Source organism: Oncorhynchus mykiss, chromosome 2 (assembly GCF_057628025.1).
Source record: "Oncorhynchus mykiss isolate SJ-2025 chromosome 2, ASM5762802v1, whole genome shotgun sequence".
In the NCBI taxonomy this organism is placed as follows: domain Eukaryota; kingdom Metazoa; phylum Chordata; class Actinopteri; order Salmoniformes; family Salmonidae; genus Oncorhynchus; species Oncorhynchus mykiss.
This window is the reverse complement of record NC_143023.1, coordinates 33417805-33439598: the sequence shown is the minus strand read 5'-3', so window position 1 is coordinate 33439598 and position 21794 is coordinate 33417805. Positions and strand designations below refer to the sequence as shown.

At 43.0% G+C, this 21794-nt stretch overlaps 2 protein-coding genes across 3 annotated transcripts in view; both read left to right on the top strand.

Moving 5' to 3' along the window:
- LOC110488012 (zinc finger protein 385D) overlaps positions 1–14141 on the top strand; it is a 40916-nt gene extending 26775 nt beyond the window's left edge. For both annotated transcript variants that reach the window (XM_021559966.3, XM_036946595.2), the window contains exons 4-8: positions 2118–2286; positions 9687–10037; positions 10304–10485; positions 11658–11759; positions 12536–14141. In XM_021559966.3, coding sequence (XP_021415641.3) covers positions 2118–2286; positions 9687–10037; positions 10304–10485; positions 11658–11759; positions 12536–12781 — 1050 coding nt within the window. In that variant the 3' untranslated portion in view covers positions 12782–14141. The remainder of the gene's footprint in view (positions 1–2117; positions 2287–9686; positions 10038–10303; positions 10486–11657; positions 11760–12535) is intronic.
- Positions 14142–19797: 5656 nt separating this feature from the next.
- Positions 19798–21755, top strand: LOC110534780 (protein phosphatase 2C-like domain-containing protein 1). Its single transcript, XM_021619730.2, has 3 exons — positions 19798–19808; positions 19981–20804; positions 20944–21755. Exons 1-3 carry the CDS (start codon positions 19798–19800, stop codon positions 21753–21755), a joined length of 1647 nt encoding a protein of 548 aa, XP_021475405.2.
- The last annotated feature ends 39 nt before the right edge of the window (positions 21756–21794 follow it).

Here is a 21794-nt window from a genome sequence, read left to right as displayed (position 1 = left end):
TCATTGGAGAGTGAGGCCTGCTACAGCATTCTCATTCTTTCTCTCCCTCTCTCACAAGCACACATAACTCTGTTATACCTTTGTTTGGACTTCTTTGTCCAGATTGGAATCTTTTTCCTTACACATGGTTTTATTGATCTAATTACACCGCCAGCAAGATATTTCCATACAGCCACCCATATACAGTAACATAGTGACTATAACCCAACCAAAAAATGTCAATTTTTGTATATTTTAAGCATGATTTAAAGAATGCACAGAACATTAAATACCACGTGGGAATGAATTTGTATTTTCTGTGCGTTAATTGACTGACTAAATGGCTATTTGCCAGTCATTTTCCATAAGATGTCTTTCTCACTTATAGACCATCCAAAAACGAATTACCTCCTTCCCCACCTTAATCAGGTCTGTGTCAAACCGCAAGTATCATCATTAAGGCAATTTTTCAACATCATTGCTCTAATGAAAGATGAATTATGGTCTTGATTGCACTAAACACTCATCCATATCACTTGTGTCTTCTGGCAAAAAAAATCTACTGATGGCTTGGATACCTGGAGTATGATATAAGAAGCAATATATTGGAGTAAAGATAACATAGACATTAACCAGATTTCCATCCGACCTTTTTATGCGTGTAAAGGACATGTCGAATTAAACATGTCATGACAGGCCTGATGGAAACAGCACATTTTGTCGGTAAACTTTCCAAATGTCAAACGACAAAGTGGGATATTTTTGTTTCTGCAAAATATATAATGCGGTGGAAATGCATTTATGTGCACATATTGATAGAATAATCATCATATCGAAGTAAATGTTAAATCACGCGATGATATTGTGTGTTCTTTCCACTACGACTCGTTACAGCAGGCTGTATATTAGGCTACAGATGAAATAAGTGATGATGAACTTTACAGGGTGGTAAAAGTGCAAGTTGATGAGCTTGATGCTCCTTTCCAATAAATATCTAGCGTCTTATTCTGATGGCATGATAATCGATGCTTGGCTGCCGTTTGAAAAACAAAAATAATCTTGCTCTCATCGTGTAGGTAGCCTACCCGCACCGCACGTGCCAAGACCAAAGATTCGCTATAAAACGCAACATTTATTCTGACAAAACGATCACTTGAGTTGAAAATGCGATGGAAATCCATTTAATTTATATATTTACTGGAATAGTATAACAAAATATGTTTATATGTACAACGTCATCGTGCATAGATCTTTGGTGGCAAAATATCTTAATTCAGATTTTAGAATATTCGCATGAAAATCTGTTGCCAACTGGATGGAAAACTAGCTAGTGCCATGCTTGGCTTTTTTTGGGTTCCTTGGAGCAGAGGATTAGTATTGTATGCATTTTCCAATGCCAATAATTGTCTATGACCTCCACAGACTAAATCAATTTATGTTGAGTGCAGAGAAAAGGAGTTTTATCTGGAAATTTCCATTTTGTTGATTTGCTCTAATTGGCATGGAGAAAACTCATTTTCTCCTAAAAATTGCAAACAGCAAGTAAGAATTCTTTGTCTCAATGGTTTTGATTGAAACTTCCCTCGTAGCCCATACAGACGCTAACAATGCCCTACTGGGGATGCGGTTGGCACAAAAGGCAATACCATTTTTCCTAATACCTTCCTTTCCTGCCACGGGCAAAGTCAGCCAGGAAGTATGTGCATGTGATCCAGTCCACGAGTCCGGGTAAATCCGTTGTGAAGGTGAATCTTGGACAAATCGTGTCTGGACTCTAAATTCAAACAGCTACATCAATAATACATCAGACTATCACAGATTCACCCATCACATGGCCATTGATACTATACTGAGATGTAAGATAAAGGAAAAAAAAATCACATAACAGGCAAAGGAGCATGGATAACATTGTAAATATAATTGGACTAAACTCTGCAGCGCATGGTCTTTGTTATTGTCATGGATGTTCTTTTGATGCTGAACCCCTTTAAAGTTTGTGTTTAATCAGCACTATAAAAGGCAATGCTTTGTGATGCCTGCTCACTGTGTTGTATATTTCATGGGTCACTGATTTGAGTTCGTTTTTGGTCATAATTTGGCCTGGTTTAAATTGAGCCTGCTATTTGTTCTTCTCACAGAGCCAAGCCGTAGCCCACTACAAAGGAACAAAACATGCCAAGAAGCTGAAATCTCTGGAAGCTACCAAATGTAAGCTCAAAGGTACAGTGGTCACCAAGGAAACCACCAACCAGGAAGTCCCTAAGAGCATCAACCCTCCAGCAATGTGCTACAGCACTGGCAGGAAAGGTTGGTAATTTCCCTTTACTTTCCTTCCGTATCCTCTGTTTTTACCAATCCCCATCCACTCTCTCTGTGTGTCACTCTTCTTTGTCACATCCATCCAACAAATTTCAAAAGGTGCCGAGTCTCCCGAAATACCTGACCAGGTCCCTTTCGTGTAAAGGTTGCAAAAGCAAACTGTGGGAGTACAGAAACGGTGTGCTGATAGTTCCCTTTCTCCACATCCATTTGTTTTCACCTGGAAAACATTACTGTAAATGTTGTATACAGTGGGGAGAACAAGTATTTGATACACTGCCGATTTTGCAGGTTTTCCTACTTACAAAGCATGTAGAGGTCTGTAATTTTTATCATAGGTACACTCCAACTGTGAGAGACGGAATCTAAAAAAAAAAAAAAAATCCAGAAAATCACATTGTATGATTTTTAAGTCATTAATTTGATTTTATTGCATGACATAAGTATTTGATACATCAGAAAAGCAGAACTTAATATTTGGTACAGAAACCTTTGTTTGCAATTTTGTTTGCAATTACAGAGATCATACGTTTCCTATAGTTCTTGACCAGATTTGCACACACTGCAGCAGGGATTTTGTCCCACTCCTCCATACAGACCTTCTCCAGATCCTTCAGGTTTCGGGGCTGTCGCTGGGCAATACGGACTTTCAGCTCCCTCCAAAGATTTTATATTGGGTTCAGGTCTGGAGACTGGCTAGGCCACTCCAGGACCTTGCGATGCTTCTTACGGAGCCACTACTTAGTTTTCCTGGCTGTGTGTTTCAGGTCGTTGTCATGCTGGAAGAACCAGCCACGACCCATCTTCAATGCTCTTACTGAGGGAAGGAGGTTGTTGGCCAAGATCTCGCGATACATGCCCCCATCCATCCTCCCCTCAATACGGTGCAGTCGTCCTGTCCCTTTTGCAGAAAAGCATCCCCAAAGAATTCCAATTCCATTCCATTCCTCCTCTGGATCATCCAGATGGTCATTGGCAAACTTCAGACGGGCCTGGACATGCGCTAGCTTGAGCAGGAGGACCTTGCGTGCGCTGCAGGATTTTAATCCATGACGGCGTAGTGTGTTACTAATGGTTTTCTTTGAGACTGTGGTCCCAGCTCTATGTCAGGTCATTGACCAGATCCTGCCGTGTAGTTCTGGGCTGATCCCTCACCTTCCTCATGATCATTGATGCCCCACGAGGTGAGATCTTGCATGGAGCCCCAGACCGAGGGTGATTGACCGTCATCTTGAACTTCTTCCATTTTCTGATAATTGCACCAACAGTTGTTGCCTTCTCACCAAGCTGCTTGCCTATTGTCCTGTAGCCCATCCCAGCCTTGTGCAGGTCTACAATTTTATCCCTGATGTCCTTACACTGCTCTCTGGTCTTGGCCATTGTGGAGAGGTTGGAGTCTGTTTGATTGAGTGCGTGGACAGGTGTCTTTTATACAGGTAACGAGTTCAAACAGGTGCCGTTAATACAGGTAATGAGTGGAGAACAGGTGGGCTTTTTAAAGAAAAACTAACAGGTCTGTGAGAGCCGGAATTCTTACTGGTTGGTAGGTGATCAAATAGTTATGTCATGCAATAAAATGCAAATGAATGACTTAAAAATCATACAATGTGATTTTCTGGATTTTTGTTTTAGATTCCGTCTCTCACAGTTGAAGTGTACCTATGATAAAAATTACAAACCTCTACATACTTTGTAAGTAGGAAACCCTGCAAAATCGGCAGTGTATCAAATACTTGTTCTCCCCACTGTATCTGATCATGGTGTCAAACTAGAGGAAGTTGGGAGCAGGAGGAAGTAGATACAGGAGACGTCGTAATGATGTACATTTACTACAGGAGACAGGCACCAGGACCAGATAAGCTTGACTCTCCTTTATCTTTCTAAAATGTAGTCAGTGGAGGCCCGGAGGCTGACCTCTGTCAATTCCATTAGTCTTACAGCTAAACCCATAGGACCTGGAGAACCAGAGTGCTCTCTGGGTTACCTCTGTCCACTACTAAAGTCTTCCTGTATCCATCTTTAATTGCCTCATAAAATGGCACCAATGAAACCTTGGACCATGGCTTTCCAGGATTAGGTCTGAGTGCCTCAGTCTAGGGCCTACAATCCAATGTTCCATGAGTAAGCGATTTTAAACCAGGAGCACATTTCTGGAGCACATACAGGCATCCATAATTGAGCTCAGGTTCTGCGATCCCTGTTCTCACTCTGAAGGCACTGCATTGTGAACCATCTGGTCCCACATGCTCACACCTGCAGAATAGGATCATTCACGATTTACAGAGAGAGTATCAACATATTTCAAAAGTCAGAAGTTATTTATTCCAATGGGATAATGAATTTGTCCCCAAATTCTAGTCACTTTAACCCTACCTACATATACAAATTACCTTGACTAACCTGTACCTCTGCACATTGACTCGGTACCGGTACCCCCAGTATATAGCCTTGTTATTGTTATTTTATTGTGTTACTTTTTATTATTTTTTACTTTTGTTTATTTGGTAAATATTTTCTTAACTCTTTCTTGAACGCATTGTTGGTTAATGCTCGTACGTAAGCATTTCAAGGTCGACACCTGTTGTATAAAGTTTGATTTGAGTTGGGGAGGTAGAGTATACCAGGTAACTTTTTAATATAACTTTTGCTCCCCAAATGGGGGATTTCGTCAATGTATGTTTTGGTCCTCCTCATGTTAGTTTAATTGAAACCCCCTCTAACGAGAGCTGATGTCACACTTCAGTCTGGTACAAACCTAAGGAATTCCAAAACAAGCTTTTGTTTATTCATCCGGTAGGTCTTTGAGTATATATGCATATGTTAGAGAAATGCAGTCCAGAGCACACTCGTAGGTGTGTCTCAAGAACAAGCCCACGTCTCACTATGTGGAAAATATTGTTTGCAAAATAATGTTTAAAAATAAGACCCTGAAAGGCCTCAAAGACAAACCATTAAACACTGTATTGGGAAAAGGAACAAATAGCCATAAATCATTTTCATCACTGACCTCCCAAAACACAACAAGCAGTTTTCTCCTCCACCTCACTATCGTGTCTACAAAGCGTGGGAGCGTCAGTTTGTCAAAAGTGGTGTTGGGTAATGAATATTAATGGACTCAGATGTCAGGGAAATTAATTGGCGAGGCGGGTAAACGCCACATTATCTTTGGGGCTGAAGTATTTAGTGGTATATCAGTGCCCATGTGCTCCTCTAATGAAAAGCGGAGGTCAGGGAAGAGAAATGGCTACTGAGAGCAGATATGAGGAATGGGGAGAAGAACTGCAGTCTCTTTTGATTGTGGGCACTTCTGCCAAATAGCCATTATAACACACATTCTGTGTACATGTGAGTTCATGTATTTTCTGTATGCATTTTGAGGATGTGTGCGTGCGTTTGTGTGTTTTAAACTTGTGAACTTGTGTGTGGCTTCGAATGGACAGCCGGCCACAGTGAGATTGCATAGATTAGCCAATGGCTTAGCCACTGCTTGTCAAGATGTGTGTCTGTGTGTGTGTCTGCGTGTGTGTCTGTGTGCGTGTGTGCGCATGCACGTGGCTAAGAAAGAGAAGAGTTGCCCATAACGTAGTCGCCATCTCTCAGTTCCAGTCCAGTGCCTGAGGAAATGTACCCTGATATTAGCTATTAAAGAGCAGATTGTCAGGGGAGCTATGCCTCATGTACTGACAGCAGCTGCACAATAGAACAGGCATGGGGCATGGGGGCGTGCTTAGGCTTGTTCAGCCATCAGTTAACCACTAAAGCTCCCCATGCACGTCTCCTAACCAACAAGGAATTCAAAGATCCAAATCTGTACGCACTGGGTTGGAAAAAGCCCTTAAACACAGACATGCATCACAAAGTGGCAAAGCTGATGACTCTGTGCATTAAACCTGCTTTTCACTTGCGTGGAACTAGGATTTCCTGTAAATGCCCTCATTTGTGAGAAGTTCTGAGGAGGTTTGAAGCTGTAGAAACTTTCCAAAAGGATTTTGTCTGGAGAATAAATTCCAATGAGGAAGGAGGGGCTGAATGAGTCAACGTAAGTTCTATGACCCCTGCTGTGAAATATCTCAAAGATAACTTTGCTCTGTTATCCAAATGATAATCACGACCATTATAAATACACTTCTGTATCAAAGCTACTTTATCAAGATCCTAATCACAGTTGATTCAAAACTGCCTATGTAGTTGGCCTGAAATTCAAAATGAAGAAAGGAAGGAATGCCTCACAACTGCAGGGCCTTGAGGGGTTTCTGTCCTTTAAGTCATGGTGGCATATAATGGGGCCCAATCATTTTAATTAAAGAGCTTAATCCAGCATCATTGAGAAAGGTAATCAGATCTCAGGGGGAGCTCAGTGATTGTCTGGAAGCCTAACGAGAGTGGAAGGATTTGAGAAGAGCATTTCTGCTCTATCGCCAAAGGAAATCTCTTGGGAAAACTGAGAGCTATAGAGGTATAGAAACAGGCAACGTGGGCCTCCCGAATGGCGCACCGGTCTAAGGCACTTGGCTCATCGCTCCCTAGCGACTCCTTGTGGTGGGGCCGAGTGCCTGCAGGCTGACGCCGGTCACCAGTTGAGCGGTGTTTCCTCCGACACATTGGTGCGGCTGGCTTCCGGGTTAAGCTGGCGGGTGTTAATAAATCCTCTCTGGTACTCTCTGATACACCTCGACAACAGCCAGTGAAATTGCAGGGTGACAAAATCAAAACAACAGAAATCCCATAATTAAAATTCCTCAAACATACAAGTATTATACACCATTTTAAAGATAAACTTCTTGTAAATCCAACCACAGTGTCCGATTTCAAAAAGGCTTTACTGCGAAAGCACACCATGCGCCTAGCCACAGAAAACCATACAGACATTTTCCAACCAAGGAGAGGTGTCACAAAAGTCAGAAATAGTGTTAAAATTAATCACTTACCTTTGATGATCTTCATCTGATGGCACTCCCAGGTATCCATGTTAGACAACAAATGTTTGTTTTGTTCGATGTTCATCTTTATGTCCAAATACCTCCTTTTTGTTTGCGTGTTTAGTCCAGTAATCCTATCGCACAAGGCGAGGGTACTAAGTCCAGAAAAGTTCCATTACAGTTTGTAGAAACATGTCAAATGATGTATAGAATCAATCTTTAGGATGTTTTTATCATAGATCTTCAATAATATTCCAACCAGACATTTCCTTTGTCATTAGAAATGAAAGGGAACGGAGCTCGTGCTCACGGCCGCGCACGTGACTAAACTAAAGGCTTTCAGCCTGACCACTGCTCGCTCCCCTTTCACAATAGAAGCCTGAAACAACATTCTAAAGACTGTTGACATCTAGTGGAAGCCTTAGGAAGTGCAATCTGACCCCATAGACACAGTATATTGGATTCGCAATCACTTGAAAAACTACAAACCTCAGATTTCCCACTTCCTGGTTGGATTTTTCTCAGGTTTTCGCCTGCCATAGGACTTCTGTTATACTCACAGACATCATTCAAACAGTTTTAGAAACTTCAGAGTGTTTTCCATCCAAATCTACTAATAATATGCATATCCTAGCCTCTGGGCCTGAGTAGCAGGCAGCTTACTCTGGGCATGCTTTTCATCCGGACGTGAAAATACTGCCCCCTACACCAAATAAGTTTTAACTCTACCTTCGCCTGACTCTACCGTTGCCTCTCGCAAGCCCATTGGGGAGTTGCAGCGATGGGACAAGAACAAAATTGGGGAGAAAAGGGGGGTAAAAAAGAAACAGACAACAAAAAGGACGGGAAGCTCTCAGAGGGTCATGATAGCTGTCTCTTTTTCCCAATCAAATTCCCTCTTTCTTTGTGGCATCCTCTCTCTCTCTCTCTCTCTCTCTCTCTCTCTCTCTCTCTAATTGTGTCCCTCTCTTTTGATTTGATTTCTTCTCTTACCCCTTTCCTTCTGGGGCCCCTGCACTTCCTCATCTTTCTTTCACTTACTGTATTTTTCATTCCCTCTTTCTCTCTCACTGTTACATTCCTCTCCCTGCTCTCTTTCCCTCTCCAATCTATCTTTCTCGTTCCATCTCCTTACTCCTTTCCTTATTTACTCTATTACCCCTTATGTCCCCTTCTCTCTCTCTCTCTCTCTCTCTCCCTCACTACCCCCCCTCTCTTAGCCCATAACTGTCAGTCCCCACCCGCTGCCTCTCTAGATTGATCACAGTCATTACCTTCATTAATGAGAGGTGATTGAGTTCTTAACAGAGCCAGTTAGGTCACAGCGAGTGGGGATATGGATTACTGGAGCCTTCCCAGAGTAGAGGGCGTTTTAGGCCAGCCAAAGTACACTATAATCACCTGCTCGCGAAAGGCAAATGGCTCTTTAATGGCATTATGGAAGATGAGTGCACTGCAATGCAAGAACAGACACATGTATGTGCCTACATTGCTTTTGGAACAGGTCACCCTTGATTGAAATAGAGGTGGGTCACTGAAATGGGATTTCCTGTTTAAAAGATGAAGCAATGAAGAGACACATCCATGCTTGTGTGTGAACAGTACACAACCACACACATACTGTATATACTCACCACAAAAACACAGTGTACATAAAGAGAGTACATACTCAAAAGCACATGTATAGAGACACGCATGTGCGCATGCAAGCACAATACATGTATGGTGACAGACAAACTACAAAAACACATTTAACCCTGCTTTTCAAGGACAAATCAAATCATTATCTTGTGCTGAAAACCTGCCCACAGAAGGAGGTCGGTTGACAGCTCTTGGTCTCTAGTGACTTGGCTTTGATTGAGGGATTGGCATAGTGTGACTGCGGGGTGTTTTGATACCTGGCACTCAAAAGAAGGCTGGGAGTAGCTGGATGATAATTGCAGGGGGGTAATGGGGCACTGTTAATGTTTTGCTCTTAGCATAAATAGTATTCATCAGAGACAAGGTGAGGCCCACCATCAATTGCCGTCCAATTAAGGATTCACTCAAATGCTAATTATGGTGGCTTTATGCGATATAACAGAAATATCAAGTATCAAAGGTGTCAACTAGAGTTAATGGTGAATACTGTAATTTGGATATTGTAGAGTATTATAAATGAAATGAATTCACTATTGATTCGCTCTCTTGGCTGGCGATCTTCACTCTGTGTCATTGCAGTAGAGAGAACTGAGAGGAATTGACATCGATCAGGGGATGCTGCCAAGACTAACATTTTATTTTGGTAAATGAGGAGCCAGTTCACAGTATTTTTTATACCGACTTGTGTTGTTTCTCTCATCAGATCTTATTGATCCATAGATGACTTTGATCTCCATACATGAGACAATTATTTTTGGTGCAGTAGTCGTCTTGTAACAGGTTATTTCAGCAGGGAAGGTCAATTAACATATCTATCGCCCTCTGCAGATGGCTTTCCAGGTGCATCGCCACTCCCACTATCTCCTGTGCTCACACTGGCTCCAACCCTGGGATCCCTGACATCAACCCTGGCACCCATGACATCAATGTTACCACCCCTGGTACCTACGCTGGCATCGAGTCCCAATTCATCCACAGGGACAGAGACTACCTCAGCTACAGGATGGGATGACAGGGCCTCGCCCAAATCCAGCTCACCTTTAGAACCAGACATGGAGGTGGAGCAAGAGGCTGAGACAGACCCGGAGACAGAGGAAGAGAAAGCCAGGCGTCTGCTCTACTGCTCGCTCTGCAAGATGGCCGTCAACTCGGCATCCCAACTGGAGGCTCATAACAGCGGTGAGAGGACCTGCCCTCCTCTCAGTCCCTCCTGTCCCTAGGGGCTCAATCACTAACCCTGAATAGTAGCTCTTAAATAGAGTTCACTCTTCTGTCCATGTGAAGAACACAGCCAATCATGTCCATCATTTGATTGGTAGGGTCTATTCATTGGCAAATAATGTCAGTGCCTCTCAATGCTGTTTACATAATAGTGGCAAATGACTGTGGATGCAAATGCCTTATAGACCTTATTGTGACTCACTTTTTCCGATTTTATCATCCAGGTACGAAGCACAAGACCATGCTAGAGGCCAGGAGTGGTGTGGGCTCCATCAAGTCCTTCCCCCGGCCAGGGGTCAAGAGTAAGCTAGCTCTGCCCACCAAGGCAGCCACGGGCCTGCAGAACAAAACATTTCACTGTGAGATCTGCGATGTGCACGTCAACTCCGAGACACAGCTAAAACAGGTGGGATACACCAGGGTGTTACATGAACATTAGCCATTGTATATTATCACAGTTCCATGAGGGAAAATTATGAATTTGTTTAATGGAAATTGTTTGAATTCACTATATTTAAATGTCATGTTCTTATCAGTGGTATAACTGTATCTGTCTCTCTTGGGTTCATTGAAGTAGTGTCTAATTAGAAATTATTACTAAGCCTACGCAATATAACCTTGAAATGACAGAGAACAGTTTTCAGGCATTGATTACACTAAATGAATAGAAACAAATGAGTAGGTAGGCTTTCAAAACTGGATGAATGGAACATGTCTTAAAATTGAATTGGCAAGTTTTTTTTATATATATATTTGGACTTGTAGAGTGCTGCATTGATCATGCAATTTTGACATATTGCATTTACTGGCAATTTTCTTGTTTTAATTTGTACCTCTACGGCTGACAACCCTTCCGAATCAATTAGTGGTGTTCTGTTCTCCTTGGTCTTTTTGAGGCCCCTTAACTCTTAAGGATGCGCCCCTTTTTTCAATTTCCGCCTAAAATGACATACCCAAATCTAACTGCCTGTAGCTCAGGACCTGAAGCAAGGATATGCATATTCTTGATAACATTTGAAAGTAAACACTTTGCAGTTTGTGGAAATGTTAAATTAATGTTGGAGAATATAACACATTAGATCTGGTAAAAGATAACACAAAGAAAATAATGCGTATTTGTATTGTTTTTTTGTACTGTCATCTTTGAAATGCAAGAGAAAGGCCATAAATGTATTATTCCAGCCCAGGGACAATTTACTGATCCAATGAACCATTGCATTTCTGTTCAAAATGTTGTATAAAGACTGCCCGAATATGCCTAATTGGTTTATTAATACATGTTCAAGTTCCTAACTGTGCACTCTCCTCAAACAATAGCATGGTATTATTTCACTGTAATAGCTACTGTAAATTGGACAGTGCAGTTAGATTAACAAGAATTTAAGCTTTCTGCAAATATCAGATAGATAGATGTCCTGGGAAATGTTCTTGTTTCTTACAATCTCATGCTAATACGTTAGCTCAACCGTCCCGCGGGGGACCCACCGATCCTGTAGAGGTTTAAGTAAATCTAGGACCACTTGTGGTCTCTCTCTTTCTTACTATATAACCTTACTGTCCTCTCCATCTCTCCTCCAGCACATCAGCAGCAGACGTCACAAAGACCGAGCGGCGGGCAAACCGGCCAAACCCAAATACAGTCCCTACAGTAAACCCCCGAAAGTCCAGGCCACACAACCAGTAAGTCCCTCCTTGTCTCAATACTGACAAAATACAGAATCATAGGAATCACCTAAACAATCAGAAAGTCTCCACAAATCTATGTCACCAAGATGTGAGAGACACGATTGAGGGTATCTCTTTCTTGTTTTGTAATCTAAAACGGTGTTCTTCATTATTTGTTTATTTAATAACCCCTGGATATGAAGTTGATACGGTTTGTGACTTTACAGGCCTAGTAAAAATGAAGGTCTGAGACCGACATGCTAAAGGTGGAATTTATTGGGGATTCATCTGGGGCCCCAAAAAATTAAAGTTGAGTTTCCATCACGGGTCTCATAAAGTGGCAGACAGAGATAACTTGCGACCAGGCCCAGAGGTTGGCAATCTGTGGGAAATGACACATCTAAATCCCATCATCAACTGTATTAACCCAGTGGAGACACTTATATATGAAAAGAGCAAAGATTCCTCCCAGTAGGTTAGAATACATGAGTCAGTTGATTGACAGCACATAACAATTTCCATCTTGGTGTTCAGAGGAAGCTCCATTTACATATCACTAATACAGAAGACGATTTCAAAGGGCTCCATTGACCTTCAAACCCATACTCTCAGACACTGATTGAGTTTTTTGTTCTGTCTTTCTCCCTCCCTGTCTCTCTCTCGCTCTGTCTCTCTCGCTCTCTCTCTGTCTCTGTCTCTCTTTCTCGCGCTCTCTCTCGCTCTCTCTCTCTCTCTCTCTCTCTCTCTCTCTCTCTCTCTCTCTTTCTCTCTCTCTCAATCTCACTATCCAGGTGAAGCTGACAGTGGGGAAGGAGTTGTGCCAACCTCAGATCACCCAGATAATGCCCGCTCACCTGGCAGCATTGGCATCAGCAGCAGCAGCCATGGGCTCGGCCTTCCCCGGCCTCCGCTCCACCCATGCTCCCTCCCATGGCCCCACCCTTTTTCCGACACAGACCCTCCCTGCTGCCCTGCTCCGCCCCGCCCCCGGGCCTGTCAGGACCTCCCATACACAGTTACTGTTTGCCCCCTACTGACTCACAACCCCACCATATAGACTCTATGGACTTCCCATGACGGCCGTGCCACAGAAGTTGTTATGAACCAGAGTCCTCTTCCCTCTGCTTATCCCTTTATACATTTGGACCATAGGCCACCTTCACCAGAATATGGGGATAATAGGCACACAGGAATTGTTTAACCCATACTGCCAGATAAACCCTACTGGGCTGGCCAGACCTCCCGTTATGGATTTCCAAAGGAACCCATCAATGGCCTAGAATTGATCAGTGTCCCCCTTCCCTCTGCTGTTCCCCCTACATTCAGAGAAGAACCACACCGGAACGAATAATGGCTAAAATAAATAGATGGGCGCGGTGTGTTAGCGATCACCTGCTGGGTGTGAACGATCCAACATGTAGAATCTTGGGGAAATAACCTCAAATAATAGCAGATATTCTGGTCAGTGGCGATAGGACGGCCACCCACGGCTTTTAACCAACCGTTTGTCGCCCTGGTGTGTTTCCTCTGAAGACTACGATCTTCACCAAAACATATGGACTCCAGACAACCTGAAGCATTACATCTGGACTACTGCCCACTCTATTCCATTTGGGTTACTACTGCTCTACAGTATTAACCCTGCATTTCCCGTTCCACTTGACTACAGGCCAGTCTCTTCATTACTGTAGAACCACCCTGTCGAATCTACTCGTTCATCTTCACAGAGTCATTGACTCATCACAATTCCCTCCTATAGTAGCTAGTACTTAGTCGTACCCACACAGACACCCCTTCTAGTATTACAAGGCTACTTAGCCCCAAACGTTCCTGTGCCATTCTCTTGTCCTTGAATCATACCCAAGAACAGGACTTTGAGTTATATTGTACTGCAATAATGTATAAGACAAACCAGTGAACTATGCAGTGTCATTTCTGTCTAATGCGAGGCACAGTTTGAGCTATAAATGTGTTATAGGGATATCATATTTGCAGAGATAGTGTCGCACTAAGATCATTGCTTCAGTGGAGGTAGTTATCACTCACGGCTGATACGGATCTCCTCTTTTGCTGTATGCACTTTAAGTCCCCCCTCTGTTGACGTCTGCAGTGCATTAGCTGGCTAGAGTATGTGTTGTAGTTCCTCTTGCATTACGTGTATGTGTCTGTTGGTGTGTAAGTGTTTGTTTCTTTGTGTGTGTGCGTATGTGTGTGGGTGTGTGTATATGGGTGTTTGTGTGTGACCTTGCCCTCCACCTTAAAGCCATCCCAGCTGACACCCAATAACCATTCTGAATGACCACGTCATGGTTTAAAGGGACCACTAATGCTTGTGTATAATATCTGTTAATGTGTAAAAGATGAACAATTTCAAATAAAAGAGTCTTACTTTGTTAACTTTGTTGATCCTACAATTCACCAATGGGACTGTACCGTTGCACATGCATGTAGAAAAATGTACGCACTACAGTAAGTCACTCTGGATAAGAGCCTCTGCTAAATGACTAAAACGTCAAATGCACACGTTATAGTGTCACAACACAATTGAAGGCTCTCAGCTTGCGTGACGATTGCCATTGTTTGTCATGAGTCTTTTTCTGGAGGCAGTGCAGCAGAGTGATCACTAGCTGGCACAGCCACAAAGTCATACAATCTGATGTTGTACCTAACCCTAATGCCTAACCTTAACATTTAAATTAAGACCTAAAAGCAACAACAGAAATAAAAAATAAAAACATGTTTCTTTTTACAATATAGTCAATTTAAGGGGAAATCATCCTGTTCTGCCTCCAGGACAAGACTCATGACAATAAACGTCAACCTGCAGATTGCTTCCCATCAGGAAGTAAAATCATTGATAAACAGGTTTCGACGTCAGCAATTTGAGCTAACCAAAACACTATAAGTCATCAGGTACATATTGTAGACATTTGTTCAGTCTGCCTGTGGTCCAGTCCATGAACCCATAAGGCTGTGCGTCAATACCCAGTCTGTAGCATATCTGCCCAAAGACTCCTGACAACATTCCTGACACACACAACTCCCCTCTCCAGCCAGAGGGAGCTTACTTCCAACCCTAATCCAACTCCAAAAACAACAAAGCAGGCCACCTGATGACCAGAGAGCAAGACATTAAAGTGTGTGACAAATGGGTATTGAGGTTCCTTGGTACCACAGGGCGAAATACAGAAGGGTTTATTTCCAAAATATTAGCACCTTACATTTATCACCTGTTTATTAGGACTCCTGAGAAAACCACAGATTGGATTGATGAATTGCGTCCTACTCGATGCCAACCAAACTTTTGATATCTTTTCCTTTGGCCACAGAAAACATTCATTTTATGATTGTGAAGATTTGATCTGGTGGGCTGTGGATGTGTAACAACAGCCGTGTTTATATGCAGTAGCACACACTGGTTGTTTTCTGTCATCTTTTTTTTTTAAAGACAGAAGTTCATTGCGCTATTGCTTCTATTGAGTAGGTCTTCCCTTTCTATCCATGTAGGCTGTAGAAAACGGTGTCGTGCTGGAGGGCTAATGTACAGGCAGGAGGATGTGTAGTAACACAGTAGGAACAGGCTCTGAAGTCGGATACCCTTGGGACACAAGGGCAGATTCCGACAGCGTGTCTGTCCATGTTCACCTCGGATTCCACAGTATGATAAGTGCCTCAATTAACATTCCACGTCCATTACAACTTCATATTTCTTCCATCGGGTTTTATACCGTTTTGAAACCTGGTGCTGTTATCTTCGACTGAACACCTGCACCACATGCCAGTTGGTTTTTACAGTCTCATGTTTCAGCAGACTGCTTTCATGCCTTTCATGGTTGAAATTAGGATAGGGATTTGATTAGAAGTCCCAGTCAAATATTTTTGTGAGAAGGTAGAATTATTGGAGTGCTGAAAACAACAAATGAAATCCAAATGAAATCCTAATGTAATCCTAATCCAAACATAGGTCTGAACACAGAGTTTTTGAGGTTTGGTTTCGAAATGTGTCTAAAATGTGCCATTTGCCTTTTCTTTTTCTCAGTCTTAAAGAGCTATACAGTACCTTTGACCTTGGCAATAAAGTTAGCCTTAAAAATGAGAGCAAAGCCCACAAGCTTCGGCTTGTTTAGGAGTCTATGGTTACCATGCAGTTCAGATCGACCAAGACACAACAACATTACAAACATGTTTCCCCAAATGTATTGGAATGAGTTTGTTTGAATGGAACTGAGATCCAAACATAAGGAAAGCATTTACATGCAAACAAATAGCCCAACTAAGTTTTCTGCTCTCCACATTGTACAGTGTAGCTATTGTTGACATCTCCCATTGGCTCCAAATCCACCTTCATTCCGAGGCTTTGTCATGTCCAATATCAACATGCGGAATCACTGAGTCAGAGGGAGAAGAAATTGGCACAAATAGTATACAAATAAATAAATAATACTAGCCTTGATTACTAATGTTGTCATGGATTCATTGCATGCATACAGAAACCCTTACTCTGTTAGCTCAGATTACTACTGGCTGACCCCTCATACTAAACTAGTATATTCAGTTATATGACCCGCCCTTGCCTTGCTCTCCTTGGCCACATCAATTATTGAGCCATTAATTATTGGCTCAAACAGATGTCACTCAAGTGAGATGGAGACTGTGACCCTAATGAATAACCTGCCGCCATAAACACACAGAGAGCGTGTTGGACCAGTCTGAACGGATCTGAGAGGTGCTATTTATTACAAGGAGAAAGAACTAGTAAAAGGGAATGGTTCCATGTCAGTGATTGGCCAATATATCAGCCAGTATGATGTTATAAATGCTTATACTGCTCCATGTCTCTTCTAGGAACCAAATAAGCGTTCAAATAGAACGTATTAATATATATCTAACTGAGGCAATATGGGAGGAGTAGCCTACCTATAAAAGGGCACTATGTGTGCAGCAACTACTCAGCTAGCGCACAACATTCTGAGAACCATATGTTTCTTAGAGTTTGTTGTGAGCGTGGTTGTCTTATGATTATTTTGCATGCAACATTCTAGGAAAGGTGCAGGATATCCAGCTAGAGCGAAACATTCTGAGAACCGTATGTTTCTTAGGGATGAATTTCAGTACTTCAGCATAACATTTCCTAAAGGTTTCCTCATTGTTCTATTTAAAGTCGTGTTCTCAGAGCATTAAGAGAACTTTCCATAAAAACCACAAGAAAACACAAGTAACGTTCAAAGAACATAATAAGAATATACACTCCGTTCTCTGGGCCAACAAAACTCTCTCCATCCTCTGTCTTGTTAAGTGTGCTCAGATGTGTTGGCCGCACCCACTAATTGGCCACACCTGATCTTAATGAGTAAGTGTTTTCTTTGAAATGGGGTTTGTTTGAATAGACAAATATGTAAAACTTTGTATGAGTAAACAGGATTTGTAAAAATGTTAACCAGTAAGTTGACTAAGAACACATTCTCATGTAGAGCAACGACCTGGGGAATAGTTACAGCGGAGGGATGAATGAGCCAATTGGAAGCTGGGGATAATTACACGTCTATGATTTGGAATTTAGGCAGGACACTGGGATTAACACCCCTACTCTTATGATAAGTGCAATGTGAGCTTTGGTGACCACGTCGTCCCACCCGAAAGACGGCACCATATACAGGGCATTCCTCAATCACTGCCCTGGGATATTTGCTTTTTTTTCAGACCAGAGGAAAGAGGGCCTTCTACTCGCCCTCCAACACCACTTCCAGCAGCATCTGGTCTCCAATCTAGGGACCGACCATGATCAACCCTGCTTAGTTTCAGAGGCAAGCCAGCAGTGGGATGCAGGGTGGTATGCTGCCCACTTCTGTTCTCAGAATGTTAAAAAAAAAGTTCAGTTTTACCGGCCAGGAAACTTACAGCTTAATTCCCAGAACCAATGGGAAACCAAAAATGTACATTCCCACAACTTCCAAAGAACCAAATATCAAAATAACCATGCTGGGTATGATCTACAAGGCAAGGTTATACACTTTATAGAGTGCTTAAGAAAATGAAAGTGCCCCTGGGCTGAGTGTAAGGTTGTGTAAGGTCTGCGGACAGGTTGTATAATTGTGCGTGCGTGTGTGTGTGTGTTCAGTGTTCTCTATCAATGTCAAGTGCCTATCAATATTTAGTTGACAGGAAATATTGATGAGCTATGATGGAGATAATGTAAACTGTTTACCAATGACACATTTTGGTTAGTCATTTTTTGAAACAACTTACTGTAGATGACATATCCCTGCAGGCAACTGCCTGGTTCTGATAGTTGGGAATTTGTGTTATAGTTTCAGTGTCGCTGTCTCCTTCTCATCACCTGATATAGAAATATAGCAGTAATGTATGCAGTCCAGGAGAGTTATCATGGTAATAGAACTGTCAGGGAAGTGACATCTCAGGGTTACGGTGATGACATCTAGGATAGGTGATGCAGGCCGACAGCTAAGGAGATCACACCAGATAGCAGCTGTGACTTTCAGGAAGTGTCATCTTGTGTTTCATGTCAACTGCAGGTTTTATTTTTTATCATTTTTAATTGAACCTTTATTTAGCTAGGCAAGTCCGTTAAAAACAAATTGTTATTTACAATGATGGCCTACCCTGGCCAATTGTGTCTTGCCCTATGGGACTCCCAATCACGGCCGGTTGTCATACAGCCTGGAACCGAACCAGGGTCTGTAGTGACACCTCTAGCACTGAGATGCAGTGCCTTAGACCGCTGCACCACTCAGGAGCCCCTAAAGGTAAGAAGGAAGTGAACACATTCATGCATCCCGCTGCTTCCCTAATGATCTATTAACCATGTGTCATGCAGTAATGTCTGTACATTACAGCAGTATGTTATAACAACCAATTTTCACCAATGTTCTGTAAGGTACACTATATATACAAAGGTTAGTGGATTCGGCTATTTCAGCCATTATTGTGAAGTGGAAACGTCTAGGAGCAACAATGGCTCAGTCGTGAAGTGGTTGGCCACACAAGCTCACAGAACGGGACCGCCAAGTACTGAAGCACGTAGCGCGTAAAAATCGTCCATCCTCAGTTGCAACACCCACTACCGACTACCAAACTGCCTCTGGAAGCAACGTCAGCACAATAACTGTTCGTCGGGAGCTTCATGAAATGGGTTTCTACGGCTGAGCAGCCCCACAAAAGCCTAAGATCCCCATGTGCAATGCCAAGCGTCGGCTGGAGTGGTGTAAAGTTCACCGCCATTGGACTCTGGAGCAGTGGAAACACGTTCTCTGGAGTGATGAATCACGCTTCCTCATCTGGCAGTCCAAAGGACGAATCTGGGTTTGGCGGATCCCAGGAGAACACTACCTGCCCCAATGCATAGTGTCAACTGTAAAGTTTGGTGGAGGAGGAATAATAGTCTGGGAATGTTTTTCATGGCTCAGGCTATGCATGCCCCTTCATTCCAGAGAAGGAAAATCTTAACATTAGATCATACAATGATATTCTAGACGATTCTGTGTCCATATACTTTTGGTTATGTAGTGTGTTTGAGGTGCCTTTAATGATGGTATGGATGTAAAATTCTCATTCTAATTGTTTAAGGATTATTTCATTAAACTCCAAGTATGAAATTATAGATTTTGTCAACATTCCAAGAGTAGCCTATAAGGTAGGCTGGCTCACACTGACTCTTATTCCATGGTCCCCTTTGAGATGGTGTACTACTGCTGCCATCTGTTGGATAAAAGAGGGGTTACAGGTGCACAAAGCCAGCTCTTTAAGTACTTTAAGTAAATTGACAAGCCTGTACTCTTTTTGTTGTTGTCCCCTTTCACTCAACACTATTAATCAGACTACTACTTTACTCTAAATGTCCATAATGACCAAAAGCCTACCAAACATCTTTCTCCATTTGATTCCGGAAAAAAAAAAGACTTATTTGGAAGGCTCTCGCATAAGCTGCACAATGTTGTCATAGTGCCTTTAGTTGCCAAGGAAACTGTTTCTGTGGAAAGGCCAGTAAACAGCTGAACTCAATCTAAAGTACTGCCATTACTTGAGGCGAGCATAAATGGACTCATGGTACACCCCTTCACATTATGTCTGGAAATATTCACTAGGCTAGTTTGAGAAATAAGTTATTATTTGTTACTAATATAATGGAACTTGTGAAATGGAAAATGAAAGGGCGACACATTTCAGTCCTGATTTGTTTGTGTTTGTATTCCCATTCTTTGAATAATTCTCACTCCAGTATTCCCATAGAGGGGCTCCCTGGGGAATCCTTTGACTCCAGTCCTGACACAGGAAGTCCTTACCCTTCCCAACACCATGCCCTCCACCACAGTGGGAGCAATATCCATGGCAACCCATCTTCCAATTTGGAGAAAGGTAAGAGCCCCTTCAGCGTCAGGGTACAGTGTGTGGACTTTGTCCAACTTCAGCGCATGGCAGAATACAGCGTTACCACGCACAAAGGGAGCAACCCGTTCATCCGTGCTGTGGCAGTGTGTGAGGAGAAAAACTCCACATGGAAAAAGAACATGGAGGATGTGACCATTTTTCATGAGGGGTATGGAGGCAAAGAGGGGACCAGCTTTTTCGGGGTCTTTGACGGGTTTCACGGACAGATTTCTGCAGTTACAGCATCTAGGGAGATGCCTGTTTTAGTCCTGGAGCAACTCTCCAAACAGGACCCCTTGCTCTCCTTGGAGAAGGACCAGGTGAAGCTACTGTCACGCTTTGAAGCCCTGTTCCAGAAAGACTACAACAGACCTTACCCAGGCCAGGCCCAGAACATTGGACTAGGCCTAGGCCCCGAGCAGCTGGAGAATCTGACCAATATGGAACAGGTGAACCTAGCCTTCACCACAGCCTTCTGGAAGATGGACCGGGTCCTGGGGCTTGGCAAGAACGAGACCTCCAAGATCCGCTGGAGTGGCTGCACAGCGCTCCTCTGCCTGATCGACAGTGGGCTGCCCTCCTCAGACGGGAAGGAGCAGGGAACAGGACAGGAGAGTAATACACCAACCCCCTCACAGGAGTTACAGGGTGGAAGAATTCTCATTGCTAACTGTGGTCAGTATTTTACTAGCATACTGATAATACACTGAAAAAAATGATACAGAACAAGTCTTATTCATTGAATACTATCAATTTCCAAATCTCTTGTTGATTCACATTTCTCCCAAATCTCTTGTTGATTCCCATTTCACAGGTAATGTCCATGCGGTGCTGTACAAACAAGGCAGGGGCTTTCGTCTGACCAAAGACCACAGCACGTCCAACCCTAAAGAGCGCAAACGCATCCTCCAGTCCGGAGGGGCAATCAGCGTCAACAAACAGCACGGTCTGGTGGAGGGGCTGACTGAGGCCACCCGAGGGCTTGGTCATTATGGCGATCGCAAGCTGAAAAAGTCAGTCATCCCTGTGCCTTACTCTGTGTCGCTGCCCACGGACCCATCCTTCCAGATGCTGGTCCTAGCGTCCAGTGGCCTCTGGGAAGTCTTGGATGAGCATGCAGTGGCTGAGAGAGCTCTGACTGTCATTGAGTTGACTCAACAGAAATTAATAGTGAAGACCCTGTGCCTCATGCAAACTGTTGAGGATTCGTCCGTTTCAGATTCTCAAAGTTGCATACAGTCAAGACCAGGGTCATCTATTTTTGATAGTGAAGAACCTTCCAGTGTCAAGGATGAGGACAACCCACCAGAGTTGGACATGCCAGAGCCTCTGGGGGTACAAGCTAGAGATATTCAGAATGCAGAGGAAACAGAGAGACATCAATCCCTAGTCCTGCAGCAGGAGAGTGAGGTCAATGTGAAGGGAACTATGGCTGACAGTCTGAAGAATCTCACCTTGGACTACGAGCGCCTTGCAGCTGACATTTGTAGAGAGCTCGTGGACACAGCATTGGTCTCAGGTTCAAGGGAAAACATTTCAGTCATGGTCATACTTCTTCATGGGTTGGATGTGCTCAGAGAAAACACTCTCAAAGGAGAGTTGACAAAGCAAACAAATACCATGTAATTATAACTTCAGGACAATTGTTCAAGTTTTACCAAGAAT

Bases quoted from the DNA above. Each gene is read 5' to 3' on its own strand.
- LOC110534780 (XM_021619730.2), top strand. The intron at 20,805-20,943 runs GTCAGTATTTTA...CCCATTTCACAG, and splicing joins AATTCTCATTGCTAACTGTG to GTAATGTCCATGCGGTGCTG.